Below are 27,914 nucleotides of genomic sequence, written 5' to 3' on the forward strand. Positions count from 1 at the left end.
CCTACAGTAGATCCTAGGAATATTACAATATTGACTCTGCCTTTAGAAAGCCCACAGGGGGGCGCCTGGGTGGCTTAGTCGGTTAAGCGTCCGACTTTCGCTTAGGTCATGATCTCGCGGTTCGTGGGTTCGAGCCCTGCGTCGGGCTCTGTGCTGACTGCCAGCTCAGAGCCTGGAGACTGTTTCAGTCTGTGACTCCCTCTCTCTCTGACCCTCCCCTGCTCACGCTGTCTCTCTCTCTCTCTCCTAGAAATAAATAAAACATAAAAAAAATTAAAAAAAAAAAGCCCACAGGACTAGGTGTGCATCCAGTTTTCCCTCTCATAATGTGGGAATGCTCCAAGGGATTCCACAAACACAGGAGTTTCAGAAACACAAGGTAAAGCATACTAATTTCCTAACACCTCTGCAACATCCTCCACCTTCTATATGAAATTAAAACACAACAAAATAGCAGTCATATAGTTTCACAAGTTATTGCTTGGATTAAGTATAAACAGTTTCTATTTGCAAGTGGCATTAGTGTTATAAAACAGGGAAAAATTCATATTACATAAAGCCCATGGAATATTCACCAAAATGGACCATAAACCTAGGGCATAAAAATATTTTCCACAAATATTAAATAACTGAAGTCACATAGTGTAATCTAAGTAAATCAAACTATATTTCAGTAACAGAAAACAGGAAAATCTCTAAAAATCTGGAAATTAAAGAACATACTTATAAATCATCTATGGGTCAAAGAGGGAGTTTCAAAGTAAGGTTTAAAAGATAGAACTAAATGAAATTGAAAATACAACTTATCAGAATCTGTAAGATGCAGTTAAAGACATGCTAAGAGGGAAAGTGATACCAATAAAAAGTTATACCAACAACCAACAAATACATTAGAAAAGAAAGATTTGTTCCAGATATGCAAAGCTGGTCCAAAATTCTAAAATAAATCAGTATTATCTACCATATCAAACAGCTAAGGAACAAAATCAATTGACACAAAGGAGTCACTGCAAAAATTCCATACCAAATTATGCTAAAAACTCTCAGTATATCAGGAAAATAAAGGAATTTACTCAATCTTAAAAATGAAATCTACAAAACCTAAAGATAACACCATACTTAATAGTGAAAGACTGACTACTTTCCCTTTAAGATCAGAAACAGACAAGGATATCTACTGTTACCACTCTTGTTTTCACCACTGCAATAAAGCAAGAAAATTAAAGGCACATAGATTTGAAAAAATATAAAAGTATTCTTATTGTAAGCGATATAATTATATACGTAGAAAATCCCACAGAATCTACAATAAAAAAAAAACATTCAAGAATTAATAAGTAAAAACATTATTAGTATCATTATTAACAATAAAGTAACAGGATACAAGATCAACATACAAAAATCAAATGCACTTATATACACTGGCAATGAAAAAAATGGAAACTAAAATAAAAACACAATACCATTTACAATTGTCTCGAAAATAGAGAAAGCAAGTATAAATTTAACAAAATTTAATAAGAGGAAACACTTAAGTATAAATATGTACACAATATATGTGATGAAAAATTATAAAATAAATCAAAGACCTAAATAAATGAAGAGGCATACAATGTTCATGGACTGGGGGTGGGGTGGGTAAGATGGTGGAGAAGTAGGGAGCTCCATACATTTCGCTGGCCCACATCTCTCAAACAGAGAAGGCCTGAAGCTATGAGACACTGAACCTCAGGAGTCTGGGAGGAAATACACTAAGAAGACAGCCTCATCGGTGCGTGATTGGGAACTGAGGAAGATAAAAATGGGCCGGGACCCGGAGACACGGAGGGAAGGGAGACCCTTCACGGAAAGATGAGGGGAAGAGAAAGAGTGGCTGAAACTTCTCATAGAACTATTACTGCAGAAGAGAAAAACCTTGACCTAGGACGGAGAGGGATCCTAACATCCCATCCCTAACTGCAGGGTGATCAGACAGTGATCATATTTCTAGCTGTGGCTCTGTCTTGGGGCTTGGTGCCACAGTCCCAGATGGCTCTAAGAGAAACTGCTCCACTGCTCTCCTGGCTCGATCTCCAGCTGGGAAGCGGACTGGCCTGCGGGATTACATTTGGGGCGATATCAATAAAGTGTTCAGACAAAGATCTGGAAACGAGGCGAGGCTTGGGACACAGAACATGGCCAACCTTGGCTACGCCAGCAGCACAGAGAGACTGGACCCAAAAGAGTGATTTGCAATGCTTGGTTCCAGAAAGGACTGGGGCGCCACCAGTTTTCTCTCCACAACCACCAAGGCAGGACCTCAGGGAGCAGCCTGCAGGACCACAATCCAGGCGAGACCTGCCTACGCAAAACCGTATCCATCTGGGCTAGAGAGCTGCTTTTTTTTTTTTTTTTTTTTTACCAGAGCCTGGGGCAAGACCAACATGGATGCATTGTCGTGAATAATTCTAGACTATTCTTTCTATTCAGATATATTTTTCCTTGTCTCATTCGTATCCCTGCCCTCTGCTGGAATGGGCACTCTGGTCATTAATTTGCTTAAACAGTCACATTTAATCCATTCTCTAGATGCGTATTCTACACTTCCATCGTTACCTTCCTTTTTCTCTCTCTCTGGAATAGTAACATTATGTAGTTTCTTCGGGTGACATTATCTTGGTTTCTTTCTCCTCGACTCCTACTACCTTCTCCTCTTTCTCTCTCTGAATTAAGCCTCTTAGTCTCTCTGCCTGGTCATTGTCCAATTTCGCTTTCTCCCCACCACTGTCATTTCTCTCTTTGTATGTGCTCTTCCATCAGCAATGCATACATCCTGCTCTTTAGTTGTAACTGGGAATTCTGGGATATGATTTTAGACTGTCCTTTGTTTTTTCTTATATTTTCTCTTTTTTTTTTCTTTTTCATATTCCCTTTTGGTTTGCTTCTTTGTTGGATTTGTCTGTGCATTTGCCAGCCTTGTTCACTGTGTATTTCTCTGTCTGTTTTCCTTTTCAGGGCTACCTCAAGAAACAAGCCAAAGTACACATAGTGGAGAGTCCAAAATACCACTACGAGTAGGGAAAAAAAATAACAAAAGTCTCAACAAGAGAGACCAAGAGACAATTACAGAAACACTTCGTGAGTGGACAGGCCCTGGACAGTCAATGAGCCTTCTTTAATACAGCAGTAATCGCAGGTGCAGAGCACATAACAAGCTTTTAAAACTAACAAGAGACAGAAAGCTAGCCAAAATGACGAAACGGAAGAACTCTCCTCTAAAGAAACTCTAGACAGAAATGACAGCTATAGAACTGCTCAAAACATATATAAGCAACATAACTGAACAAGAATTTAGAAAAATAGTCATAAAATTAATCGTTGGGCTTGAAAAAGGCATGGAAAGTTTCAGAGAAGCTATTGCTACAAAGACTATGGAGCTTAAAAATAGTTGTGATGAATTAAAAAATGCTACAAATCAGGGGCATAACAAAATGGAGCTGTCCAATGCACGGATTGAAGAGGCAGAAAGGAGAATAAGTAATTTAGAAAACACAATTATAGAAAAAGAGGAAGCTGAGAAAAAGAGAGATAAACTGATCCAAGAACATGAAAGGAGAGATCAAGAGCTGAGGGATACAATCAAACGGAATAATATCCATATAATAGGAATCCCAGAAGAGGAAGAGAGATAGAAAGGTGCTGAAGGAGTACTTGAACAAATTATAGCTGAGAACTTCCCCAATCTGGGGAAAGAAATAGATATTGAAAACCAAGAGAAACATAGGACCCCCCTCACATATAACTTGAATTGATCTGCACGACACATCATAGTGAAACTGGCAAAATATAAAGACAAAGAGAGAATTCTGAAAGCAGCTAGGGATAAAAGGGCCCTAACATACAAAGAGAGACCTATCAGAGTAGTTATAGACCTATCTATTGAAACTTGGCAGGCCAGAAAAGAATGGCAGGAAATCTGCAATGTGGGGAACAGAAAAAATATGCAGCCAAAAATACTTTATCCAGTAAGCCTGTCATTCAGAATAGGAGAGTTAAAAGTCTTCCCCCCGCCAAAAAAAAAAAATTGAAAGAATTCATCGCCACTACACCAGCCCTATAAGAAATCCTAAGGGGGACTCTGTGAGGAAAATGTTGCAAAGAACACAAGGTACCAGAGACACCACCACAAGCATGAATCCCACAAAGAACACAATGACTCTAAACCCATATTTTTCAATAATAACACTGAATTTAAATGGACCACATGCTCCAATCAAAAGACACAGAGTACCAGATTGGATAAAAACCAAAATCCATATATTTGCTGTCTACAATAGACTCATTTTAGGCCTGAGGACACCTTCAGATTGAAAGTAAGGACATGGAGAAACATCTATCATGCTACTGGAAGTCAAAAGAAAGCTGGAGTAGATATACTTGTATCAGACAAACCGGACTTTAAAGTAAAGACAGTAACAAGCGCTGAAGAAGAATTATATGATAATTACAGGATATGTCCACCAGGAGAGCTAACAATTATAAATGTCTACACACTGAATATGGGAGCACCCAAATACATAAAATAATCAGGAACAGAAACAATCTTATGGATAAGAATGTGCCAATAGCAGGGGACGTTAATACTCCTCTGACAGCAAGGGATAGATCAACTAGACAGAAATACACTAAAGAAACAATGGACTTGAATGACACATTGGACCAGATGGATTTGACAGATATATTTAGAACTCTACATCTTGAGGCCATGGAATTCAGTTTCTTCTCAAGTGCACATGGCACATTCTCCAAGAGAGATCACATACTAGGACATAAAGCAGCCCTCAATAAAAATAAATAATTGGGATCATACCATGCACACTTTCAGACCACAAAGCTATGAAATTTGAAATTAACCACAGAAGAACTCTGGAAAACCTCCAAAAACATCGAGGTGAAAGAACACCCTGCTAGATGGAGGCAAGATGGCGGAGAAGTAGGGAGCTCTGTACATTTCATTTGCCCCAATCTCTCAAATGGAGAAAGCCTGAAGCCATAGGAACCCTTACAGAATCCAGGAGTTTGGGAGGAAAAGGAGACAGAGTCCGCTGAGAAAATCTTATAGTGTGAGTGAGATTTGGGGAAGATAAAATTGGGCCGGGATTGGAGACACAGAGGGAAGGGGATCCCCCTCTGTGGGGCGCCCCAGTGAGTCTAGAGGGAAAAAAAAGTGGCTGAAACTGCTCAAGACACTGTCCATGTCACTGGAGAAGAGAAAAACCTCCGCTCGGGACACAGAGGGATCCAGTTTCCTGCTCTCCACCTGACCCTAGGCGGGACACACTTGTCCCACGCGACCCNCTGCTCTGAGGGATTTGCCCGCGCATTTATATTTCGGGCGACGGGACACAGAGGGACCCAGTTCCTGCTGTCCAGCTGACCCTAGGTGGGACGCACTGTTCCCAAGCGACCCTGGGTGAAACTGCTCCTTGCTTGCCAGGCCGACCTGGAGGAGACAGGAGCAGCGGCTTCTGGCTCGATCCCCAGGGGGAAGGCGAGAGGCTNCCTGACCCTAGGCGGGACACACTTGTCCCACGCGACCCCCGGGGAAACTGCTCCCAGCTTGCCATCTAGACCTGGAGGGGACATGCGGCAGCCATGCCTTTGTGCTTCTGGCTCAGCTGGATCCCCAGGGGGAAGGCGAGAAGCTTGAAACTACTCTGAGGGAGAGAGGCAAACCACGAAAGACTCTTGAATACTGAGAACAAACTGAGGACTNTTTTTTTTTTTTTTTAAGGAAAGGGGTGGAATTTAATCTTTATTTACAGGACCCTGCAAGATATGAGATTCCACATAGAAATACGAAACTCACTGAGAGGAGAAGCTTCATNAAAAGAAAGTTAAGAAAGAAAGAAAAGAAAGAAAAGAAGAAAGAAAAAGAAAGAAAGAAAGAAAGAAAGAAAGAAAGAAAGAAAGAAAGAAAGAAAGAAAGAAAGAAAGAAAGAAAGAAAGAAAAGAAAAGAAACTGCTCTGAGGGATTTGCCCGCGCATTTATATTTCGGGCGACGGGACACAGAGGGACCCAGTTCCTGCTGTCCAGCTGACCCTAGGTGGGACGCACTGTTCCCAAGCGACCCTGGGTGAAACTGCTCCTTGCTTGCCAGGCCGACCTGGAGGAGACAGGAGCAGCGGCTTCTGGCTCGATCCCCAGGGGGAAGGCGAGAGGCTTGAAACTGCTCTGAGGGGGCAATTTCAGTGGGGCGCCCAGATTGAGATCTGGAAACGAGGCCTGGCTTGGGATATAGAGCATGGCACACCTTGGCCACGCCCCCCAGCATAGGGATATCACACCCAAAAGAGTGAGTTGCAACACTTGGTTCAAGAAGGGACTGGGGCGCCGCCACATTTCTCCCCACAACCGCGAAGGCAGGACTCCTGCGGGACACAATCTCTACTAGAGAGCCGATCCTCTTCTTCTTTTTTTTTTTAACCAGATCCGGGGTAAGACCAACATGGATGCACTCCCCTGAATAATTCTGGTCACTGGCTTGCTTAAACAGTCACATTTAATCAATTCTCTAGATGTAAATNGCCTCTAGATGTAAATTCTATACCTCCACCACTACCATTACATCTCTTTCTCTCTGGAGTAATCAGATTATACAGTTTCTCTGAGTAGCATCATCGTCATTTATTTTGCCTCTTCACCAACCATATTCCACTCTTTTGCTCTTTAAAAACAGCCTCTAACTCCTTCTGCCTGCTCATTTCACTTCCAATTTCGCTTCATCCCCGCACTCTCATTTCTCTCTTTCTCTATTCTCTTCCAACAGCACTGCATACACCCAGCTATTTGTTTGTAGCTGGGAAATCTGGTTACATGCTTTAGACTGTCTTTTGTCTATTGGGTTTCTTCTTTTTCCTTTTCTTCTTTTTTCTTTTTTATATATATTTATTTCTTATTATTTTCCTTCCCTCCTTCCCCTTTTCTTTTTTCCTTTTCGTTTTCCTTTTTAGTTTGTGTGTTTGTTGGATTTGTCTGTGCGTTTCTGTGCCTTTGTTGCCTGTGTGTTTGTCTCTCTGTTTTCTTTTCCATGGCTACCTCAAGAAACAAGCAAAATTACACATGGTGGAGAGTCTCCAATACAACTACAAGTAGGAAAATAAAATACCCAAGGTCTCAACAAGAGAGACCAAGAGAGACCATTCAAAGAACATTTGCTGAACAGAGAGGTCCTGGACAGTAAAAGAGCCTTCTTTGGTACAGCAGCACTCGCAGGTTCAGAGTGCATAATAAGCTTTTAAAACTAACAAGAGATAGAAAGTTAACCAAAATGATGAAATGAAAGAGCTCTCCTCCAAAGAAATTCCAGGAAGAATTGACAGCTAAAGAACTGTTCAAGACAGATATAAGTAAAATAACTGAACAAGCATTTAGAACAATAGTCATAAAATTAATCACTGGGCTTGAAAAAGGCAATGAAGACATCAGAGAAACTATTGCTACAAAGACTATGGAGCTTAAAAATAGTTGTGATGAATTAAAAAATGCTATATATGAGATGCAAAATAAAATGGAGGTGGCCAATGCAGATTGAAAAGGCAGAAAGGAGGATAAGTGATTAAGAAGACATAATTATAGAAAAAGAGGAAGCTGAGAAAAAGAGAGATAAACTGATCCAGGAATACGAAAGGAGAGTTTGAGAGCTGAGGGATACAATCAAACGGAATAATATCAGTATTATAAAATCTCAGAAGAGGAAGAGAGAGAAAAAGGCGCTGAAAGAGTCCTTGAACAAATTATAGCAGAGAACTTCCCCAATCCAGGGAAGGAAACAGAAATTGAAATCCAAGAGGCACAGAGAACTCCCTGCAGACGTAACTTGAATTGATCTTCTGCATGACATATCACAGTGAAACTGGCAAAATATAAGGACAAAGAGAGAATTATGAAAGCAGCTAGGGAGAGAGGGGCCCTAACATACAAAGGGAAACCTATCAGAGTGGTGACAGACGTATCTATTGAAACTTGGCAGGCCAGAAAGGAATGGCAGGAAATCTTCAATGTGATGAACAGAAAAAATATGCAGCCAAGAATCCTCTATCCAGCAAGCTTGTCATGCATAATAGAAGAAGAGAAAAAGTCTTTCCAAGTAAACAAAAATTGAAAGAATTCGTCACCACTAAACCAGCCCTACAAGAAATCCTGAGGGGGACTCTCTGATGGAAATGTTGCAAGGAACACAAGATACCAGAGACACCACCACAAGCATAAATCCCCCAAAGGACACGATGACTGTAAACCCAAATTTTTCAATAATAACACTGGATGTAAACAGACTAAAAGCCCCAAACAAAAGACATAGGGTAGCAGAATGGATAAAAAAACAAAATCCATCTATTTGCTGTCTACAAGAAACTCATTTTAGACCGGAGGACACCTTCAGATTGAAAGTAAGGAGATGGAGAAATATCTATCATGCTACAGAAAGTCAAAAGAAAGCTGGAGTAGGTATCCTTATATCAGACAAACTGGACTTTAAAGTAAAAACAGTAAAAAGGGATGAAGAAGTGCATTATTTAATAATTACAGGGTCTATCCATCAGGAAGAGCTAACAATTATAAATGTCTGTGCACCAAATATGGGAGCACCTAAATACATAAAATAATTAATCACAAACAGAAACATTCTTATCGATAAGAATGTGCTAATAGCAGGGGATTTTAATACTCAACTTACATCAAAGGATAGATCAGCTAGACATAAAATCAATAAAGACACAATGGACTTAAATGACACATTGGACCAGATGGATTTGACAGATATATTTAGAACTCTACATCCTGAGGCTATGGAATTCATCTTCTTCTCAGTGTGCATGGAACATTGCCAAAATAGATCACATACTGGGACATAAAGCAGTCCTCAATTAAAATAAAATAACTGGGATCTTACCATGCACACTTTCAGATCACAATGCTATGAAACTGGATATCAATCACGGGAAAAAATCTGGAAAACCTCCAAAAACATGGAGGTTAAAGAACACCATAAAAAGAACGAATGGGCCAATCAGGCAATTAGAGAAGAAATTTCAAAATATATGCAAACAAATGAAAATGAAAATACAACAATCCAAACTCTATGGGATGCAGCTAAGACAGTCCTAAGAGGAAAGTACATTGCACTCCAGGTCAATTTCAATAAATTAGAAAAAGTGCAAGTGCAAAATCTAAAGCATACCTAAAGCAACTAGAGGGAGAGCAACAAGAGCACTCCAAACCAAGTAGAAGAAGAGAAAAAATAAAAATCAGGGCATAAATAAACAATATAAAATCCAAAGAAACAGTTGAACAGACCAATGAAACCAAGAGTTGGTTTCTTGAAAAATAAACAAAATTGATAAACCTCTAGCCAGGCTTCTCAAAAAGAAAAGGGAGAACACTGAAATAGACAAAATCATGAATGAAAATGACTTATTACAACCAACCCCTCAGAAATACAAGCAAATATCAGGAAATACTAGGAAACATTATATGCCAACAAATTGGACAACTTACAAGAAACGGACAAATTCCTAAACACACACACACACACACTACCAAAATTCACACGGGAAGAGATAGAAAACCTGAATAGATCCATAACTAGTGAAGAAATCAAATCAGTTATCAAAAATCTCCCAACAAATAAGAGCCCTGGGCCAGATGGCTTCCGTGGGGAATTCTACCAGACATTTAAAACAGAGTTAATACCCATTCTTCCCAAGCTATTCCAAAAAATAGAAATTGAAGGAAAACATCCAGACTCATTCTACGAAGCCAGCATCACTCTGATTCCCAAGCCACACAGAAACCCAGAAAAAAAAAAAAGAACTATTGGCCAATTTCCTTGATGAATACGGATGCAAAAATCCTCAACAAGATCCTTGCAAATCGAATCCAGCAGCATATCAAAAGAATCATCCACCAAGATCAAGTGGGATTCNAAGATCAGGAACACGACAGGGATGTCCACTCTCATCACTATTGTTTAACATACTGCTGAAAGTCCTAGCATCAGACATCAGACAACAAAAGGAAATAAAAGGCATCAGGTTTGGAAAAGAAGTCAAACTTACACTTTTTGCAGATGATATGATACTTTGCATAGAAAACCTGACAGACTCCACCAGAAGCCTACTAGAACTGATCCATGAGTTCAGCAAAGTTACAGGGTTCAAAATCAACGTACAGAAATCAGTTGCTTTTTTATAAACCAATAATGAAGCAACAGAAAGAGAAATCAAGAAACTTATCCCATTCACAATTTTACCAAAAAAAAACAACAAACAAACATAAAATATCTAGGATTAAACTTAACCAAAGATATAAGAGATCTGTATGATGAAAACTATAGAAAACTTACGAAGGAAATTGAAGAAGACACAAAGAAATGGAAATACATTCCATGCTCATGAACTGGAAGAAAAACATTGTTAAAATGTCATTACTACCCAAAACAATCTACACATTCATTGCAATCCTAATCAAAATTACACCAGCATCTTCTCAAAACTAGAACAAACTATCCTAAAATTTTTATGGAACCACAAAAGACCCCGAATGCCAAAGTAATATCGAAGAAGAAAACCAAAACTGGGGGCATCACCATCCCAGACTTTAGCCTGTACTACAAAGATGTCATCATCAAGACAGTATGTTATTACCACAAAACCTGACACATAGACCAATGGAATGGAATAGAGAACTCAGAATTGGACCTACAAATGTATGGCCAACTAATCTTTGACAAATCAGGAAAGAATATCCAATGGAAAAAGGACAGCCTCTTTAACAGATGGTACTGGGAGAACTGGACAGCAACATGCAGAAGAATGAAACTAGGTCATTTTCTCATACCACACAAAAATAAACTCAAAATGGATAAAGGACCTGCACGTGAGACAAGAAACCATCAAAATCCTAGAAGAGAAAGCAGGAAACCACCTCCTTGATATCAACCACAGCAATCTCTTACTTGCTACATCCCCAAAGGCAAGAGAATCAAGAGCAAAAATGAACTACTGGGACCTCATCAAGATTAAAAGCTTCTGCATGGCAAAGGAAACAATCCATAAAACTAATAGGCAACTGATGGAATGGGAAAAGATAGTTGCAAATGACATATCAGATAAAGGGCTAGTATCCAAAATCTATAAGGAACTCCCCAAACTCCACACACAAAAAACAAATAATCCAGTGAAGAAATGGGCAGAAGACATGAACAGACACTTCTCCAGAGAGGAAATCCAGATGGCCAACAGGCACATGAAATGATGCTCAGCATTCCTCTTCATCAGGGAAATAGAAATGAAAACCACACTGAGATACCATCTCACACCGGTCAGAGTGGCTAAAATGAGCAATTCAGACGACTCTAGATGCTGGCGAGGATGTGGAGAAATGGGCACCCTCCTCCACTGTTGGTGGGAATGTAAACGGGTGCAGCCCCTCTGGAAAACAGTGTGCAATTTCCTCAAAAAATTAACAATAGAACTCCCCTATGGCCCAGCAAAATCACTCCTAGGTATTTTCCCAAGGGATACAGGAGTGCTGATGCATAGGGGCACATGTACCCCAATGTTCATAGCAGCACTCTCAACAATAGCCAAAACATGGAAAGAGCCTAAGTGTCCATCAACTGATGATTGTATCAAGAAGATATGATTTATCTATACGATGGAATACTACATGGCAATGAGAAAGAATGAAATCTGGCCATTTGTAGCAACGTGGATGAAACTCCACGGTGTTATGCAAGTGAAATAAGTCCGGCAGAGAAAGACAGATACTATGTGCTTTCACTTATAGAGGCTAAGGGGGAAAAATAGTTGGGGAGAGGGAGGGAGGCAAACCATGATAGACCTTTGAATACTGAGAACAAGCTGACGGCTGATGGGGGTGGGGGGAGAGGGGATGGGGAGTGATGGGTATGGAGGGTGGCATTTGTTGGGATGAGCACTGGGTAGTAATGGAATCCAACTTGAAGTAAACTATGAAAGAAAAAAGATATGGTACTGATGGAAGAACATGAGTATAGATCAATAAAACAGAATAGAGAATTAGGAAATATATCCACACAAATATTTCTAATTAATTTTTATCAAAGGATTAAAAGAAATTCAAATAGGTTAGTCTTTTAAATAAATGGCTCTGAAGATCATAAGCTTAAACAATACTCCATAGATTAAAAAAATAATCTCTTCCTAAACTTCACACTTTAAACAAACGCTATCTCAAAATGGATTACAGACTCAAATATAAAAGTAAGATAATATAAAGGTTAGGAAAAAAATAATAAAAGATCTGGTATCCAGGTGTAGGCAATGCGTTCTTAAATTTGACACCAATATCACAATATATGAAAGAAAACATTTATAAACTGAACTAGAGAAAACATTTGCAAACTACCTAACTAACAAAGCCCTTATATCTTGAATATATAAAGTAAATTTAAAACTCACCATTAAAACATCATTAAATTTTTAAATATATTTTTTATATGTTGATAGCATCTTTATTTATGATAGTCCAGCAATGAAAAAAAATTATTTTAGCCTTTCAAAGGATAAATGCCTAAACACACCATTCCATCCATACCACAGAATGTTATTCAATAATAAAAAGAAACAAAATAGTGAGTATGCAACACTTTGGATGAACCTCAAGGAAATCATGCTGACTGAAAAAAGCCAATTTTAAAAGGACATATACTACATTATTCCATTAGAAAGCATTGGTGAAATAATTATAGAGAAGGAGTCCAAAGTAGTAATTGCCAGGCCTTACTGATGATGAGGAAGGAGATGAATGTGGGTATACAGAGATATCACAGGGAGCCTGTGATGAAGGTACAGTTTAAGTATCATTTTTGCAGTTGTGCTTACACAAAGCCATATATAATTGTATACAGCCACACATGCAAACACACACACACACACACACACACACACACACACACACACCAGTGTTAGTATAACCACTGACATCTGTTTCTAGAAATTTGTCCATTTCTTCCAGAATAGAATAGATTGTTGGCATATAACTGCTCATAATATTCTCTTAATATTGTTTGTATTTCTGTATATGGATTGGTATCTCTTCTATTTGTGATTTTATTTATTTGTATGTTTTATTTCTTCTTTTTGATCAATCTGGCTAGGGGTTTATCAATTTTGTTAATTCTTTCAAAAAGCCACCTCCTGGGGCACCTGGGTGGCTCAGCTGGTTAAGCCTCTAACTTTGACTCAGGTCATGATCTCATGGTTTGTGGGTTTGAACCCCATATCAGGCTCTATGCTGACAGCTCAGAGCCTGGAGCCTGCTTCAGATTCTGTGTCTCCCTCTCTCTCTTCCCCTCTCCATCTCATGCTTTGTCTCTCTTTCTCTCAAAAATAAATAAACATTAAAAAAAAAAAGCCAGCTCCTACTTTCACTGATCTGTTCTACTGGTTTTTTTTTTCTTTAATTTCAATATACTTTAGCTCTGCTCTAATCTTTATTATTTTCCTTCTTCTGCTGGTTTAGGCTGTATTTGCTGTTCTTTTTCCAGCTCCTTTAGGTGTAAGGTTAGGATGTATATTTGAGACATTTCTTCCTTCTTTAGGAAGCCCTAGAATGGTATATACTTCCCTCTTGTGACCACCCTTGCTGCATCCCAGAGGTTTTGAACTGTCGTGTTGTCATTTTCATTGGCTTTCATGTACTTTTTAATTTCCTGTTTAATTTCTTGGTTAACCCATTTATTCTTTAGTAGGATGCTCTTTTTAAAAAAATGTTTAATATTTATTTATTTTTGAGAGACAGTGCGTGAGCAGGAGAAGGGCAAACAGTGAAGGAGACACAGAGTCTGAAGCAGGCTCCAGGCTCTGACTTGTCAGCACAGAGCCCAATGCGGGGCCCGAACTCACAAACCGTGAGATCATGACCTGAATCAAAGTCGGCTGTCTAACTGACTGAGCCACCCCGGCGCCCCAGTAGGATGCTTTTTAATATCCAAGTATTGATGGTCTTTCCAAATGTTTTCTTGTGGTTGATTTCAAGTTTCATAGCATGGAGTCTGAAAATGTGCATGGTACGATCTTGATCTTTTGTACTTGTTGAGGGCTGATTTCTGACCCAATATGTAATCTATCCTGGAGAATGTTTCATATGCACTCAAGAGGAATTTGCATTCTGCTGCATTGGGTGAAATGTTCTGAATATATCTGTTAAGTCCATCCAGTCCAGTGTGTCATTCAAAGCCATTGTTTCCTTGTGGGTTTTCTGCTTAGATAATCTGTCCATTTCTGTAAGTGGGGTGTTAAAGTTCCCTACTATATTATGTTATTATTATCAATGAGTTTCTTTGTTTTTAATTAATTGATTTATATATTTGGAAGCTCAAGTTGGGGCATAAATATTAACAATTGTTAGATCTTGTTGATAGACCCGTTATGATATAATGTCCTTCTTCATCTCTTGTTACAGCCTTTGTTTTAAAATCTAGATTGTCTGATATAAGTATGGCTACTCTGGCTTTCCTTTGACATGCATTAGCATGACATGATGGTTCTCCATCCCCTCACTTTTAATCTGCAGGTGTCTTTAGGTCTAGAATGAGTCTCTTGTAGGCAGTATATATATGGGTCTTATTTTTTTATCCATCTGATACCCGATGTCTTTTTATTGGAGCATTTAGTCCATTTACATTTAGAGTGATTATTGAAAAATATTAATTTAGTGCCATTGTGTGGCCTGTAAAGTTAGTGGTGTTTCTGGGTGATGCTCCCTGATCCTTTCTAGTCTTTGTTGCTTTTAATCTTCTTTTGTTTTCTTTTGTTTTTATCCACTCAAAGAGTCCCCCGTAAAATTTCCTGCAGGGCTGGGTTAGAGGTTAGGAACTTCTTTAGTTTTTGTTCGTCTGGAAATTCTTTATTCTCCTTCTAGTTTGAATGATAGCCTTGCTGGATAAAGAATTCTTGGCTGCATGTTTTTCCAATTTAGCATGTTGAATATATCCTGCCATTCCTTTCTGGCCTGCCTAGTTTCTGTGGACAGATATGCTGTGAACCTGATCTGTCTTCCCCTGTAGGTTAAGGACACTTTTTCCCTCCCTTCTTTCATAATTCTTTCTTTGTCTGTGTATTTTGTGAATTTCACTATGATATACCTTGGTGACGGTCAGTTTTTGTTGAATCTAAAGTTCAACAAAACTTTGAACTTTAGGGAGTTCTCTGTGATTCTTGGATTTTGATGTCTGTGTCCTTCCCAGATTAGGAAAGTTTTTAGCTATAATTTGCTCACATAAATCTTCTGCCCCTTTTTCTCTCTCTTCATTTTCTGGGACTTCTTTGATTCAAATTTTATTCCTTTTTAATTAGTAACTGAGTTCTCTAAGTCTTATGTTATGTTTTTTTTTCCCCTTTATGTCCTTCTTTTTTTCAGCTTCATTATTTTCTATACTTTTATCTTCTATATTACTGATTTGCTGTTCTGCTTTATTCATCCTTGCTGTCATGGCATCTATTGAAAATTGCACCTTGGATGTAGCATTTTTAATTTTGGCCTAAGTAAATTTAACTCCCCTTTTATCTTCACAGAAAGGGATTTTCTGGTGTCTTCTACACTTTTTTCAACTCCAGATAGTATTCTTATAATTGTGGTTTTAAATTCTTGTTCAGACATCTTACTTAAATCTGTGTTGATAAAATCCCTGGCCATTATTTCTTCCTATTCTTTCTTCTGGGGTGAATTTTTCTTGTCATTTTGGAGAAAGAAAAACAATTAATAAAATAAAAAAATTAAATTGAAAAATTAAAGACAAAATTTATTCAAGTAAAGAAACATAGATCCTAGGTGTAAAGAAAGATAGATCCTAGGTGTGTTTCAATCTGCTTGTTGAAAGAACCTTGACAGAATAGAGAAAAAAAGAGAAAGGAAGGGAAAAAAGTTTGATTTTTTTTATTTTAAATAATAAAATAGAGTAAAATAAAAAAGAAAAGAGAATAAGATTTTTAATTTAAAAAATAAAAAGAATTTAAAAAAGAATTTGGTCTTTCTGTATCCAAGAAAGAAAAAGAAAGAAAAAATGAAAACAATTTAAGAAAAAACAGAAGTAAAGAAAATGAACAAATAAAAGAACCAGCAAGCAAAAGGAAACCAGATTGAAGTTACAACCAGTTTCCCCTGGGAACTGAAACTTTGAAGTACACTAGTCTGTAGACTAAGCAGGTGGGAGGAATTTGTGTTGGTCTTCTGGGGCATGTGCCTGGAGGGCCCAGGTGAGTGGGACTTGATGTAATGGCTCCATTCTCCACTTGGTGGCACTGATTAACTTACTGGGGTGGATCCCAGTGTGCAAGGGTGCATGCTCCCGCATGTGCCAGAGGTGAAAATGGCTTCAACTAGCTCCTTAGTTTCTGGCACAGGAACTTTACACTCTCACTGACCCATGATCAAGCACTCTTCTTTGTCTCAGGTCTCTATCCACTCTGTGCCTCTACTTTGTCCATGTCCAAGCTGTCTACCTGCCAGATGGTGCCTCCCTCCAGAGTTTTATAAGTCCCACACTTCAGAGACCCATGCCAATTCTCTGGGGGTAGGTGTTGCAGAGCAATGGCCAGGAGCCAGCTTGTCCCAGAAAACATTCCAGCAATCATGCAGCAGCAGAGGCTCAGAGTTTATGGCAAATCAATAGACAGCTGGTGCCAGGTTTTGCCACACTTTGGCATCTTTGTCCCAATACCAGCAAACATGGCTGCTCTCCAGGGTCCACCAGGACCTTTGGCCACAGGGAGTCCATATGTTCTCTATCAATTGTTCCCCTACCTCAAACAGAAGAACAGCTTCTCCCCATGTGGCACAAAGACCCCTCAGACTGCATTGCCTGCTCCTGGGGATTCACTCTATTTCCTTACCAGAGCACTCCCAGGAACTGAGCTCTAGAACTTCAAACTCTGCATTCCAATGTTTATAGAATCCTGATGGTATTGAAACCCTCTCTGTTTTCCCCGGTTTTGGAGTTTTGGAGAAGAGATTTCTTGCCCAGTCCCCTGCAAATGTTTTCATTCTTTCTCCCTCTCTTCTCTCCAGGTACTTTCGGGGGTAGGGGATGCTTTTCTTGCACAAACTCTATGTGCTCCAATCTCCCCTTTTCTATTTCTATTTCTGTCCTCTCTTTGTGAAAACAGCTCCCTACCCTCCACGGCTCTGCAGCTTTTTTCTCCCCTAATCCACCTCTCCATGCCACGTACCCGCTAAGTTCTGTGGCTCAAATGATGCAGATTTTTGCATAATCCTCAGGTCAGTCTCTTAGGTGTTCAAAATGGTTTGATGCTGATCTAGTCTGTGTTTCAGGGACAAGACAAGCTCAGGGTCTTCATATTGCTCTGCCCTCTTCTATAACCACTTAAATCTGAATAAACTCTATGAATTGTACCAATGCCAATTTCTTGGTCTTGATATTATTAAAGCATAGTTGTATAACACATTAATATTGAGGGAGGCTGGGGAAGTAAAGATAGGACTTCTCTACATTTCTTTGCAATGCCCTGTGACTCTGTAATTATTTCAAAACAACAACAAAAAAGGGTTTTGGTAGATAATGTAGCTGGTACATTATACTATGGAGCAGCAGAACAGTGACACCTTATTATGAGGGGCAGCAGTTCACCTGACTGACTTATAAAGGGTGCCCTCAATGAGCCTATCACTGAGCTAATGTATCTAGTTTCTTCTCACAAGTTTACTTTTTGCTCTGCCAGGGTAGAAGCCATGTTGAATTGGCTTCTTTACAGGACTTTTATTACATCAACATAGCTGTTGGGAGGAAGGGAAAAGCTTATTCTGAATGGCTATTAATAACATCCATTAATTAAAGATTAACAAATATTTACAATTACATAATTTTGAAAGGTTGTACAATTATACAAAAAAATACATTCTAGAATAACAGAGAAATCTTCTCAAAAATAAATTTGCATTAAACTGTATTTTTTAATTACTAATGACTGTAACTGGTTAAAGTACATTGATTAAACCCATAAGTTTAAAATGATACTCAGAAAATGGGAGACAGACAAAAAATAAGTTCAGTGGACACTACTGAAAGTTGCCAAGGCAACAACTCATTATTATAAAAATTGAAAATTAAAGAAAAATAATTTATCTTGTGTTTCTGGCATTAAGTGTGTTTCACATTAATGAAATTGGGTGGGAGAAGCTCTTCAGTACAGACTGAGTGATTTATAAATGCAGATAGAATGACATAATTAGAAAATTCATTACAAATGCATCAATGGTTCCTGGTGGATATTAAAACCATTAGGAGCAAAGGTCACAGGAAACTTAATAAACACTGGGCCAGGCTGCCACCACCTAAACTCACTAAGCAATCTCAGCATCCCTGAAAGGGGGACATCTAGACATCACACTCCTCCTTGGTGCAAGTCAAACTCCTAGAACACTTGTGAAGTATAAGGCCCCCAAAATAAAACCTGAAAGCTTCAGATATAAATTTTAGCCCATAGGAAATAAAAGGAATAGAATAAGAATCCCATGAGGAGTCCATTAGCCCAATCCAGGATGCAGGACATTCTACAGAATCACAGAAAAGGATTTTTCAACTAGATGGTGGTACAATAAAGACAACCTGGCAGGCCTGAGGTTGCCATCGTTAGGAGGGCCTTTAAAAGAGCCTGATCCAGTGCTGGCCTTTGGCTGACATCTGGTTACTTGGCTTTTGGAATGTTCCTTATGATATAGAGTGATAAGGCTGTTATGTAGGCTCAGAGCATTGCATTCTGTTATACTAGCATGTCTAAACTATTTGCATAAAAATGTAATTTCTTTCTGGGAGGTTAGGACTTTGGTGGGCTCAGGGTGCCTACGTGACAAGCCCTCATCAAAACCCTTGGGCTCTGAGTCTCAAACAGGCTTCCTTGAGCATAAACACCACTACTGGAAGAAGAAGCATGTTCTATATAGCCTCTTCTGGGAAAGGAGACCTTTCAGAATCCTGCTCCTAGGCTCAACTACACTTCATGATGAGGCTTTTTCCACTGCTGGTCATGATAATAACTGCTGGTCATGATAATAAACAAACCACAGCCCAGACAGGGCAGAGCTGCCTCTGAGACTGAGTCCTTCTAGAAAATCACAGTGTTTAGGTGACCAAGGGAATCCTGAAACATGATAATATTGATTGATATAACAACTAATGAGTGGACCTTGTTGGACAATTTGGGGCTCAACTTACTGGAGCCAACATTCCTCACCAGGTACACTAGACAACCACAGACAAACTCCAGGAACGTTTCTTGGTCATTTCTCCCGAAAGTCGTTTTCTTTTTTTATTTTTCTTTTAATTTTTAAAATGTTTTATTTATTTTTTTTTGAGAGAGAGAGACAGACAACGTGAGCAGGAGAGGGTCAGATAGAGAGGGAGACACAGAAGCAGAAGCAGGCTCCAGGCTCTGAGCTGGCTGTCAGCACAGAGTCCGACGCGGGGCTTGAACCCACGAACAGGTGAGATCATTACCTGAGCCAAAGTCAGACACTTAACCAACTGAGCCACCCAGGTGCCCGCAAAGGTCGTTTTCTTGACTACTCCAAGGCATTTCTCATACCTATCCTACACTCGAGAAATACTTCTTTAGAATCACATCCTCTACTGATCTTCTAGGCTCAACCTACTGGAGCCGAGATTCTCATCAATGTGTTGCAGTAAATGTGGTTTCACAATTAAATTAACCAGCCCGCCCAGGCAGTGTCTGCACTTTTCCTCATGCTATTAAAGGTAGAGCCACACTTAAGTTTCCCAAAAACATGGAATTTATAAGACATAAGATCATTTGTAAGAAGACTCATTAGCTGAATTGATAAGCATAACAGATAATAATCCTTCCTCCCACATAGGCCAAAGCCTCTCAAGTCTCTATAACATTCGTATTCCAATGATGCAAATAGGGGACAGTTTAATGTACATCTCAGAGAGCTTTCATACTTGCCCCTTCAGGATCACATTTCAAGTGAGCAGCAGGATAAGGGTGAGAAAATCATGTACATATTCAGTTTTCTTAGGTAAACTTTTGCTGGGGCCTTCTAAAGCCCATCTTGCATGTATCTGTTGCCAACATTCAGCAAATATTCCAGTACAGATCAATTTTCTATGTAGAATGGTGGAAATCTTCCTTTTTAGAAAAGATGCCATTGCAGTTTAATTAGGAAGAAGGACTGAGGGAGGGGCGGGCATCTAGGTGACTCAGCCAGCTAAGTGTCTCCTGATTTCAGTTCAGGTCATGATCTCATGGTTCGTGAGTTCGAGCCCTGAGTTGGGCTCCACTCTGATAGTGTGGAGCCTATTTGGAATTCTCTCTCCCCCTCTCTCTCTGCTCTTTGCTCGCTCAATCTCACTCTCTCTCTCAAAATAAATAAACTTTTAAAAATCAGCATAACTGAACGAAATAAGTCAGGCAGAGAAGGACAAATATCATATGTTTGCACGTATAGGAGGATTAGGAGGAACTTAACGGAGGACCATGGGGGAGAAGAGGGGAAATAGTGAGGGAAAGGGGGAGAGGCAAACCATGAGAGACTCTTGAATGCTGACAAAAACTGAGGACTGATGGATGTGGAGGGGGAGGGGGGAATGGGCACCGAGAGGGGCACTTGTGGGGATGAGCACTGGGTGTTATATGGAAACCAACTTGACAATAAACTATTTGTAAAAATAATAATAATAAATAAAAGTCAGCATAACTGAGGGTTACCTGGGTAGCTCAGTGAGTTACATATTTGACTCTTGATTTCAACTCAGATCATGATCTAATGGTTTGTGAGACTAAGCCCAATGTCAGACTCTATCTATGCTAATAGCACAGAGTCTGCTTGGGATCCTCTCTCTCTCTGTCTCTGTCTCTCTGTCTCTTTCTCTTTCTCTCTCTTTTGGTCTCTCTCTCCCTCCCCTGCTCATGCTCTCTCTCAAAATAAATAAACTTAAAAAAAAAAAAGCAGAACTGAGCCCATCCAAGAGCACCCACATGTTGAAAGACACTTGCTTGTGAGCACAGATAAATTTAAGAGAGCTGACATGAAAGTTACCTCAAATATAATCAGCATGTAGACCCCAGCAAGGATGACCACAGCAATGATCACCTGTGCTTCTATGCTTGCACGGAGGTACTGATGAGCCATCATAAGAGGAACAGCCTGGGTCTGCTGGAGGGAGGTTCGAATGCTGATAGAAACAGTATCTCTGTAGAATGAAGCAAAGATATTACCACTGGTAAGGGAAACCAGAACCTATGTCAACAATTAGTGCTTGCTTCCTTGGCGTCCTTCCCAACACAAGTTATCCATGGCCATAACGAGAGCCCAAACTGATCTCAGAGTGATTTAGCCTAATGCCTGACCTGGCAGACAAGGAGCTCTGAGGGCATATATGAGTAGTGTGAGATGCAGACACAGCCTCCCTGTGGTCAGATCCATCTAATGTAGGCACATCAGTTCCCATCTGGCAGTCTCTGCCTCAGGTGCCACTCCAACAATTAACAAGGAGCAGAGACTTTCACATTGGTTCTAGCCACTTAATTTTCTCTTTCTCTTCATCACACACGGACTGCTTTACCTGCTAACAAATAGCAAAGTCAACCATTCTCACATGTGAGTGATTTGGAAAAGGGCCACATGTAACCTGAGAACATATAGACAGTTTGTCAGATGATGGGGGAAAGTACCTAGAACAAGAAGCATCCATATAATTAACATTATGTGGCATGGTGAAATTACACCATTTTTCTAAAAGTTTGATCAGTAACTGTTGTGAGCCAAACTGTATCCTCCCAAAATACAGACATTGATATCATAACCCTAAATGCTTCAGAACGTGACTATATTTGGAGACAGAGTCTTTATAGGGGTGATTAAGTTAAAATGAGGTCATTAGTGTGGTCCCTAATCCAGTATGACTGGTTTCCTTATAAGAAAGGATTGGGATGGTCACACACACAGAAAAGACCATGTGAAAAACACTGGGAGTAGAAGGCATCCACAAGCCAAGGAGAGAGGCCTCTGAAAAGACAAACTCTGCTGAAAGCTTGAGGAAATAAATTTCTACTTTTTAAGTTATGCAGTCTGTGGTATTTGTTATGACAAGCCCAGCAAACTCCAACAGACATAAAATGGAATAGAATTAAAGAAAAAGAAAGAATCCTAGGGGCGCCTGGGTGGCTTAGTCAGTTAAGCGTCCGACTTTCGCTTAGGTCATGATCTCGCGGTTCATGGGTTCGAGCCCCGCATCGGGCTCTGTGCTGATTGCCAGCTCAGAGCCTGGAGCCTGTTTCAGAGTCTGTGTCTCCCTCTCTCTCTGACCCTTCCTGCTCATGTTGTCTCTCTCTCTCTCTCTCTCTCTCTCTCTCTCCTAGAAATAAATTTAAAAAATATTAAAAAAGAAAGAAAGAAAGAAAGAATCCTAAAATTTCCTGGAATTCCCCATTCTAGAGCTTCATAATATTTTTTAAAAAATTTTGATGTTTTTATTATTGAGACAGAGAGAAACAGAGCATGTGTGGGGGAGGGGCAGAGAGAGAGGAAGACACAGAATCTGAAACAGGCTCCAGGCTCTGAGCTGTCAGCACAGAGCCCAATGTGGGGCTCAACCCCATGAACCACGAGATCATGACCTGAGCCTAAGTCGGATGCTTAACCAACTGAGCCACCCAGGCGCTCCCATAATATTAATGAAACTAAAGCATCAACTATAAAATACCATTTGCTTCAAAATGTACCCGAAAATCAATCCTCATTTCCTGACACTTGTGGTTATAATGCCCTCCTATATTCCTCATGTCCACAGCCTCCCCAGTTAGAGTATCCATTCCCAGTCACATAACTGATCTGGCTATTTGTGCCAAAAATTGAAGTCCCGCAGGTCAAAATTTTTAAGTGAGCATGTCTCAGAAGACCTTCCCCTAAGATCTTTGATCACCTGACACCCACCTGCTCAGTATCTCAAAGGTCCTGCTCACCACCAAGCGCTCACTTCTCTTCGGATTTAAAAATACGGTCCAATTCTGAGTGACCTATAAAAATTGAAATGTAATATCACAGTAAAGCTTTGAACCATCACCTAGGATTCACTGCTATTCAGTGGAGGTGTTTGTTTAGAATAAGGAGAAAAAGAGGAATAGCAAAGACTTTTTACACAATTCCCACATCTCTGACACCAGAGCATATTCAAGTTGTATGGAACTGGAAATTTCTACAACATGAAGGGCTTTAAGAAAAGAAAATATAGAAGTACATATACACAATTAGTATATAAGATACGAAGGTACAGATGTCAATATGATTTATTATGAGAAAAAGAAATCACTGCACTTTATGGGAGACTTGGAATCTTCTGAAACCTCTGAGGCAACTCATGCAAAATGCTTAATTACAACTGCTTCCTACTTGCAAACTAAAGGCAGAAAATTCTCCACACCCATGTCACAGGAGTCCATGAGAATCAGGATCCAAGGATGAGGCTTCCTTTGCTGTGGATTACCCTACATGTTCCTGTCCCAAGCAGGATAGTGGAGAAACCAGCTGAGGGGACCAGATATGAGCAGAAAGTGGGAGCTGGCTGGGGCAGCTGAGGGACTAGGGAAACTTTAATGGGAGGACAGGAGCCTTGCTGCCCACAAATCATAAAGTAAATGAAAATAGGAACTCTGAAATTAGTCAAAGCATGAATGAGAGTTCATAAGTTCTCTTAAAACACTTCAGTATTTGGAAAGAGTATATCAGAAAAAGCCCAGTAGTAAAAGACTTTTGTGTTCCTCATGTTTCTGAGCTGGATTTTTGTGTGGGCACTGGAGCAAAGAAGCTCAGTAAAGCCCTATGGGCAGACAGCTATGTCAGCAGGCTGCAAAGGGTCACATATTCTTCCACAGAAGACTCACAGACAGAGCAGACAGATGTGTTCCCACCCCATCTTTACTGAGAAGCCCTTGTCAGCAGGCTGTGTACTGCACACAAGGAAGCCAAGTTTACATCCTAAGACCATGACCAAGGCAACCCCTTTAGAACACTGGTGCTTCATAGACCATCATTCATGAAATGGCAGCTTCATTCATAATGAGGCCTTTACTCTGTGGACCCTGGAAAATAAAAGGGTGTGGTATCCATCAGATGCTCCGTTTTGGATGACACAGCATTGTGCATGAGCAGGGTTTCCTTCTGTTGATTATAATAGGGAAAACCCATGAACTTCATACCCAAGTCGCCATGAGAATTCCAGGGAGTCATCAGGACTTGGGGTATGGGTCAAGATGCACAGAGGGGTCAGGCCTTGTCTGGGTTATGGGCCATGGTGACAACACCACTGCTGGCCTTCCTTGTCTTCGAAGGATGTAAGCTAAAGACAGTCTAAGACACACTAAGTACAAGAGCCTATCAGTTTAGAAGCAGAAGGTTTAGGAAATTAAGCAAGTCTTAACCACTTGGTTAAGTGCCCACAAACCCAAAGGAACTGTGGTGTATCTTCTATACTATGAGGTAAGGCCCAAGTTTCATTGTGATTTAACAGAAAACTACTTTCAAATATATAATATCTCCCAAAATTGCCCAGTAAAGTCATCTGAATAAAAAATATCATATGTTTGCACGTATAGGAGGATTAGGAGGAACTTGACGGAGGAACAAGGGGGAGAAGAAGGGCGGAAATGGTGGGGGAAAGGGAGAGAGGCAAACCATGAGAGACTCTTGAATGCTGACAAAAACTGAGGACTGATGGATGTGGGGGGGAGGGGGCGATGGGCATGGAGGAGGACACTTGTGGGGATGAGCACTGAGTGTTATGTGGAAACTAATTTGACAATAAACTATTTGTAAAAAAAAAAAAAAAACCTCACAAGCCTGATTTACTGAAATTGCAAGAGTTTTATAATTGTCTTAGACAAAAGGAGGAAAGAAAATTTCGAAGACAAAGCAAAAAACAGGGCTTGCCTAAGAATGGTGTCATTGTCTTATGGCTTCCCATCAAATCCATTCAAAAGGAAATCAATTTATGAAGAGATGGAGTGAGTTTCTACAATTCCTTTTAAGTAAATTTTAAGTGTAACCTGCTGTGGCCGCCGCCGCCTGGAGCCTGAAACATCGGTCTGGGTCACCTCCACCATGACATGTTCTTCTCTCCCAGTACGACTTGGGCCACTGGCCACCAGGGCCCCTGCCAAGTCCACCTGGAGCAGTGTGGAATCCGCATGGCTGGTGAGGTTGGAAGCTGAGGCAAAGTCAAGGTGAACCACAAAGCAAGGGAGAGAGGCCTAAAGTGCCCCCACCCACCCACTCAGTGAGCACCGTCCTTAGAAGGTGCATACAGAAATGCATATTCAGGCCATTTCCTCCAACTGTACTGCAGCCATTGACTACTCCTTATTTCTTCAGCACCTCACTCCTGATATATGTATTGGTTTTGCAACATTTGATTGTGTGTGTTTCAAATCCTCTGGTTTAACCTCTAAGTGGTGGTGTCTCCCCATCCTACCATTATCTCTGCTTCCACTTTTGCAGCCAACATAAAACTTCTGCCCAAGTTCCTGGACCCACAGTGAGCTAGTAGACAGGATGGCTGCATGACTGAACAGATACACTGATGCCCAAATCCTCAGGTGCCAGGTCTCTATTTGTAGAATGAGAAATCACAAAGAGAACCTGAAAATAAGAATTCTGAAGTCAGCTAAATAAGTGACAGGAGAGAAATTACCTCAAAGTGTGTGAAGGGCTCTTGGTCAGGGAAGAATTATCAGAAAAAGAGGTTTTGGGGCACCTGGGTGGCTCAGTCAGGTAAGCATCCGACTTTGGCTCAGGTCATGATCTCACAGTTTGTGAGTTTGAACCCCGCACAGGGCTCTGTGCTGACAGCTCGGAGCCTGGAGCCTGCTTCAGATTCTGTATCTCCCTCTCTCTCTCTCTGACTCTCCCCTGCTCACACAGTCTCTCTCTCTCTCAGAAATAAATAAAACATTAAAAAATTAAAAAAAGAAAGAGAGGCTTTTCCCATTGGCATAATATGGGGAACATGTTATAACAAAATATAATTCCCATGGTACTTACTCCTCACTGCAGGCTTGCCCCTTAGCACTTATGTCCTGTATTTGGGTATTGCACAAACACAGGAGCCTGTGCTACTCAGCCCTTCTCTCCCTGCTCTGAGCCAACTCTTGCCTCTGCTGCAAGGTCTTTGGGGACATGGCATGGATTCTACAAAGAGACTGGGCCAGTTATTTTGATCCAGAAAAGAAAATTGCTGTAGGTGGAAAAATGTAACATATATTTTGTATAAGGTCTCAAAAATCTTAGCAGCCACTCACTGGTTGTAGGAGGATTCAGAAGACAATTCCTTTACTCTTCCTTAAAACCTTAAAAGAAACAGGTGGCTTATGGAACAGACTTAGGGAAAAGGCAGAACTTTACTGTTGCCACAGTGTAAATAAGATTTGCATTGAGTGTTGAGTGCCAGTGAATGGTTAATCCTTTTTCATTATCTATTTCCTCCAGCAAAATATACTAGTTTAGAAAAATTATTATACAAACATTTCCTGGTAAGCAAAGTGCTTTATCCACACTATTGTCTATAAGAGAGCCCAAAATGTGCAGCTGTCCCCAACACTTGGCTGAAAAGCCTCTCCACATACCTATACTGCTACTTGGGTTCCATCAAGGACAAATGGAAAACATGTCACACATGACACAGGATATACCAAGAAAAGGTCCAAAGAGACACTGCTGCTTCTGCCACACCAAAATTACTCCTGTCCTTGTATTTCAGTTCAGAAAGGATTCTAGAGCCCTTGCAGAAACCCAGGAGATGGAACAGCACCACCTAGAGGCTAATATTGGAAATGCAGTGGCTTCTCCCTCATTTAATGAATGTTTGTGGAGCATCTATTGCGTACTAAGAAATAAATGAACAAAAACCTGGGGGTGGAGGGGCATCTCATGACCTCTTGGGAGACAACCATATAACACCCACAACCATGTGATTAACTAACTATATGGAGTGCACACAAAATCACATAGACACAGTACAACATGTACTTCCACCCTTCCTTTTCTCTTTCTACATGCCGACCATGCACTTAGGATTCAATGCCCACTGAGATGCTCTGGTGTCAGCTGTGACTTCCAGACCCCAGAAAACAGGAGCCTCTAATCGAGCCTCACCCCTGCAGGCAGCTTTGATCCTTGCCTTGCATCCATGTTGAACCATCTGCCATTCTCCTAACACAGTATCCTGCCTTTGCTTCAAATGCCTTCTCCAAATCTGAAGAACTTCTACCATCTTTTGAGATCTCACTCAAGCTCTTATCTTCTAAAATCTTTGCTTGTAATCTATGACTCCAGTGGATCTTTTGTATATTGGACTCATACCATAGTGCAGTTTGTTTTAGATTTCTCTCCCCAACTGGTCTCACTCCTCAAGAGAAGTAACTGCATCTTATTCATTTCTCTGCTTCTCTGGAGACTAATTTAGTTCTCACCACATTAGATGCCCCAACAAGTATATTTATTTTACTAATAAACATTAGTTTATTAAAATAAACATTTACTGATGTTTATTGGTAAAATAAATATCTGTTTATAGCCTCATCCTTGAACTCCTCCATACCTAGACCAGAGTCCCTGCCAGGTGGGGCATGGAGAAGTTAGAGAGAAATTGCATCCTTCCTCTGACTGCATCTAAAAATCTCCTGCCTTTCCCATTACCCAAATCAAAGCCATTTTTCAAGACCTAACTTGACATGCTTTCCATGAAGCTTCTTCCCACTCTGTGAGCCTCCCTCCCCCACCCCGCCAATACCTTCCTCCACTGAGTTCCTGGTTAATAATCTTCTTCTTGTTCCTCTGACTGTGGCCATTGACTATGCTC

At 40.3% G+C, this 27,914-nt stretch overlaps 1 protein-coding gene across 1 annotated transcript in view; it reads right to left on the reverse strand.

The window, feature by feature from the left end:
- The window catches only part of OCA2 (OCA2 melanosomal transmembrane protein), a 354,024-nt gene that overhangs the window by 199,241 nt on the left and 126,869 nt on the right, over positions 1 to 27,914 (reverse strand). Inside the window, exons 7-9 of the mRNA XM_077774607.1 lie at positions 25,105 to 25,265; positions 22,997 to 23,079; positions 21,101 to 21,254 (exon numbers count right to left, since the gene is read on the reverse strand). Of these exons, the coding sequence (XP_077630733.1) occupies positions 21,101 to 21,254; positions 22,997 to 23,079; positions 25,105 to 25,265 (398 nt within the window). The remainder of the gene's footprint in view (positions 1 to 21,100; positions 21,255 to 22,996; positions 23,080 to 25,104; positions 25,266 to 27,914) is intronic.

Source organism: Crocuta crocuta, unplaced genomic scaffold (assembly GCF_008692635.1).
Source record: "Crocuta crocuta isolate KB4526 unplaced genomic scaffold, BGI_CrCroc_1.0 scaffold469, whole genome shotgun sequence".
Taxonomy (NCBI): domain Eukaryota; kingdom Metazoa; phylum Chordata; class Mammalia; order Carnivora; family Hyaenidae; genus Crocuta; species Crocuta crocuta.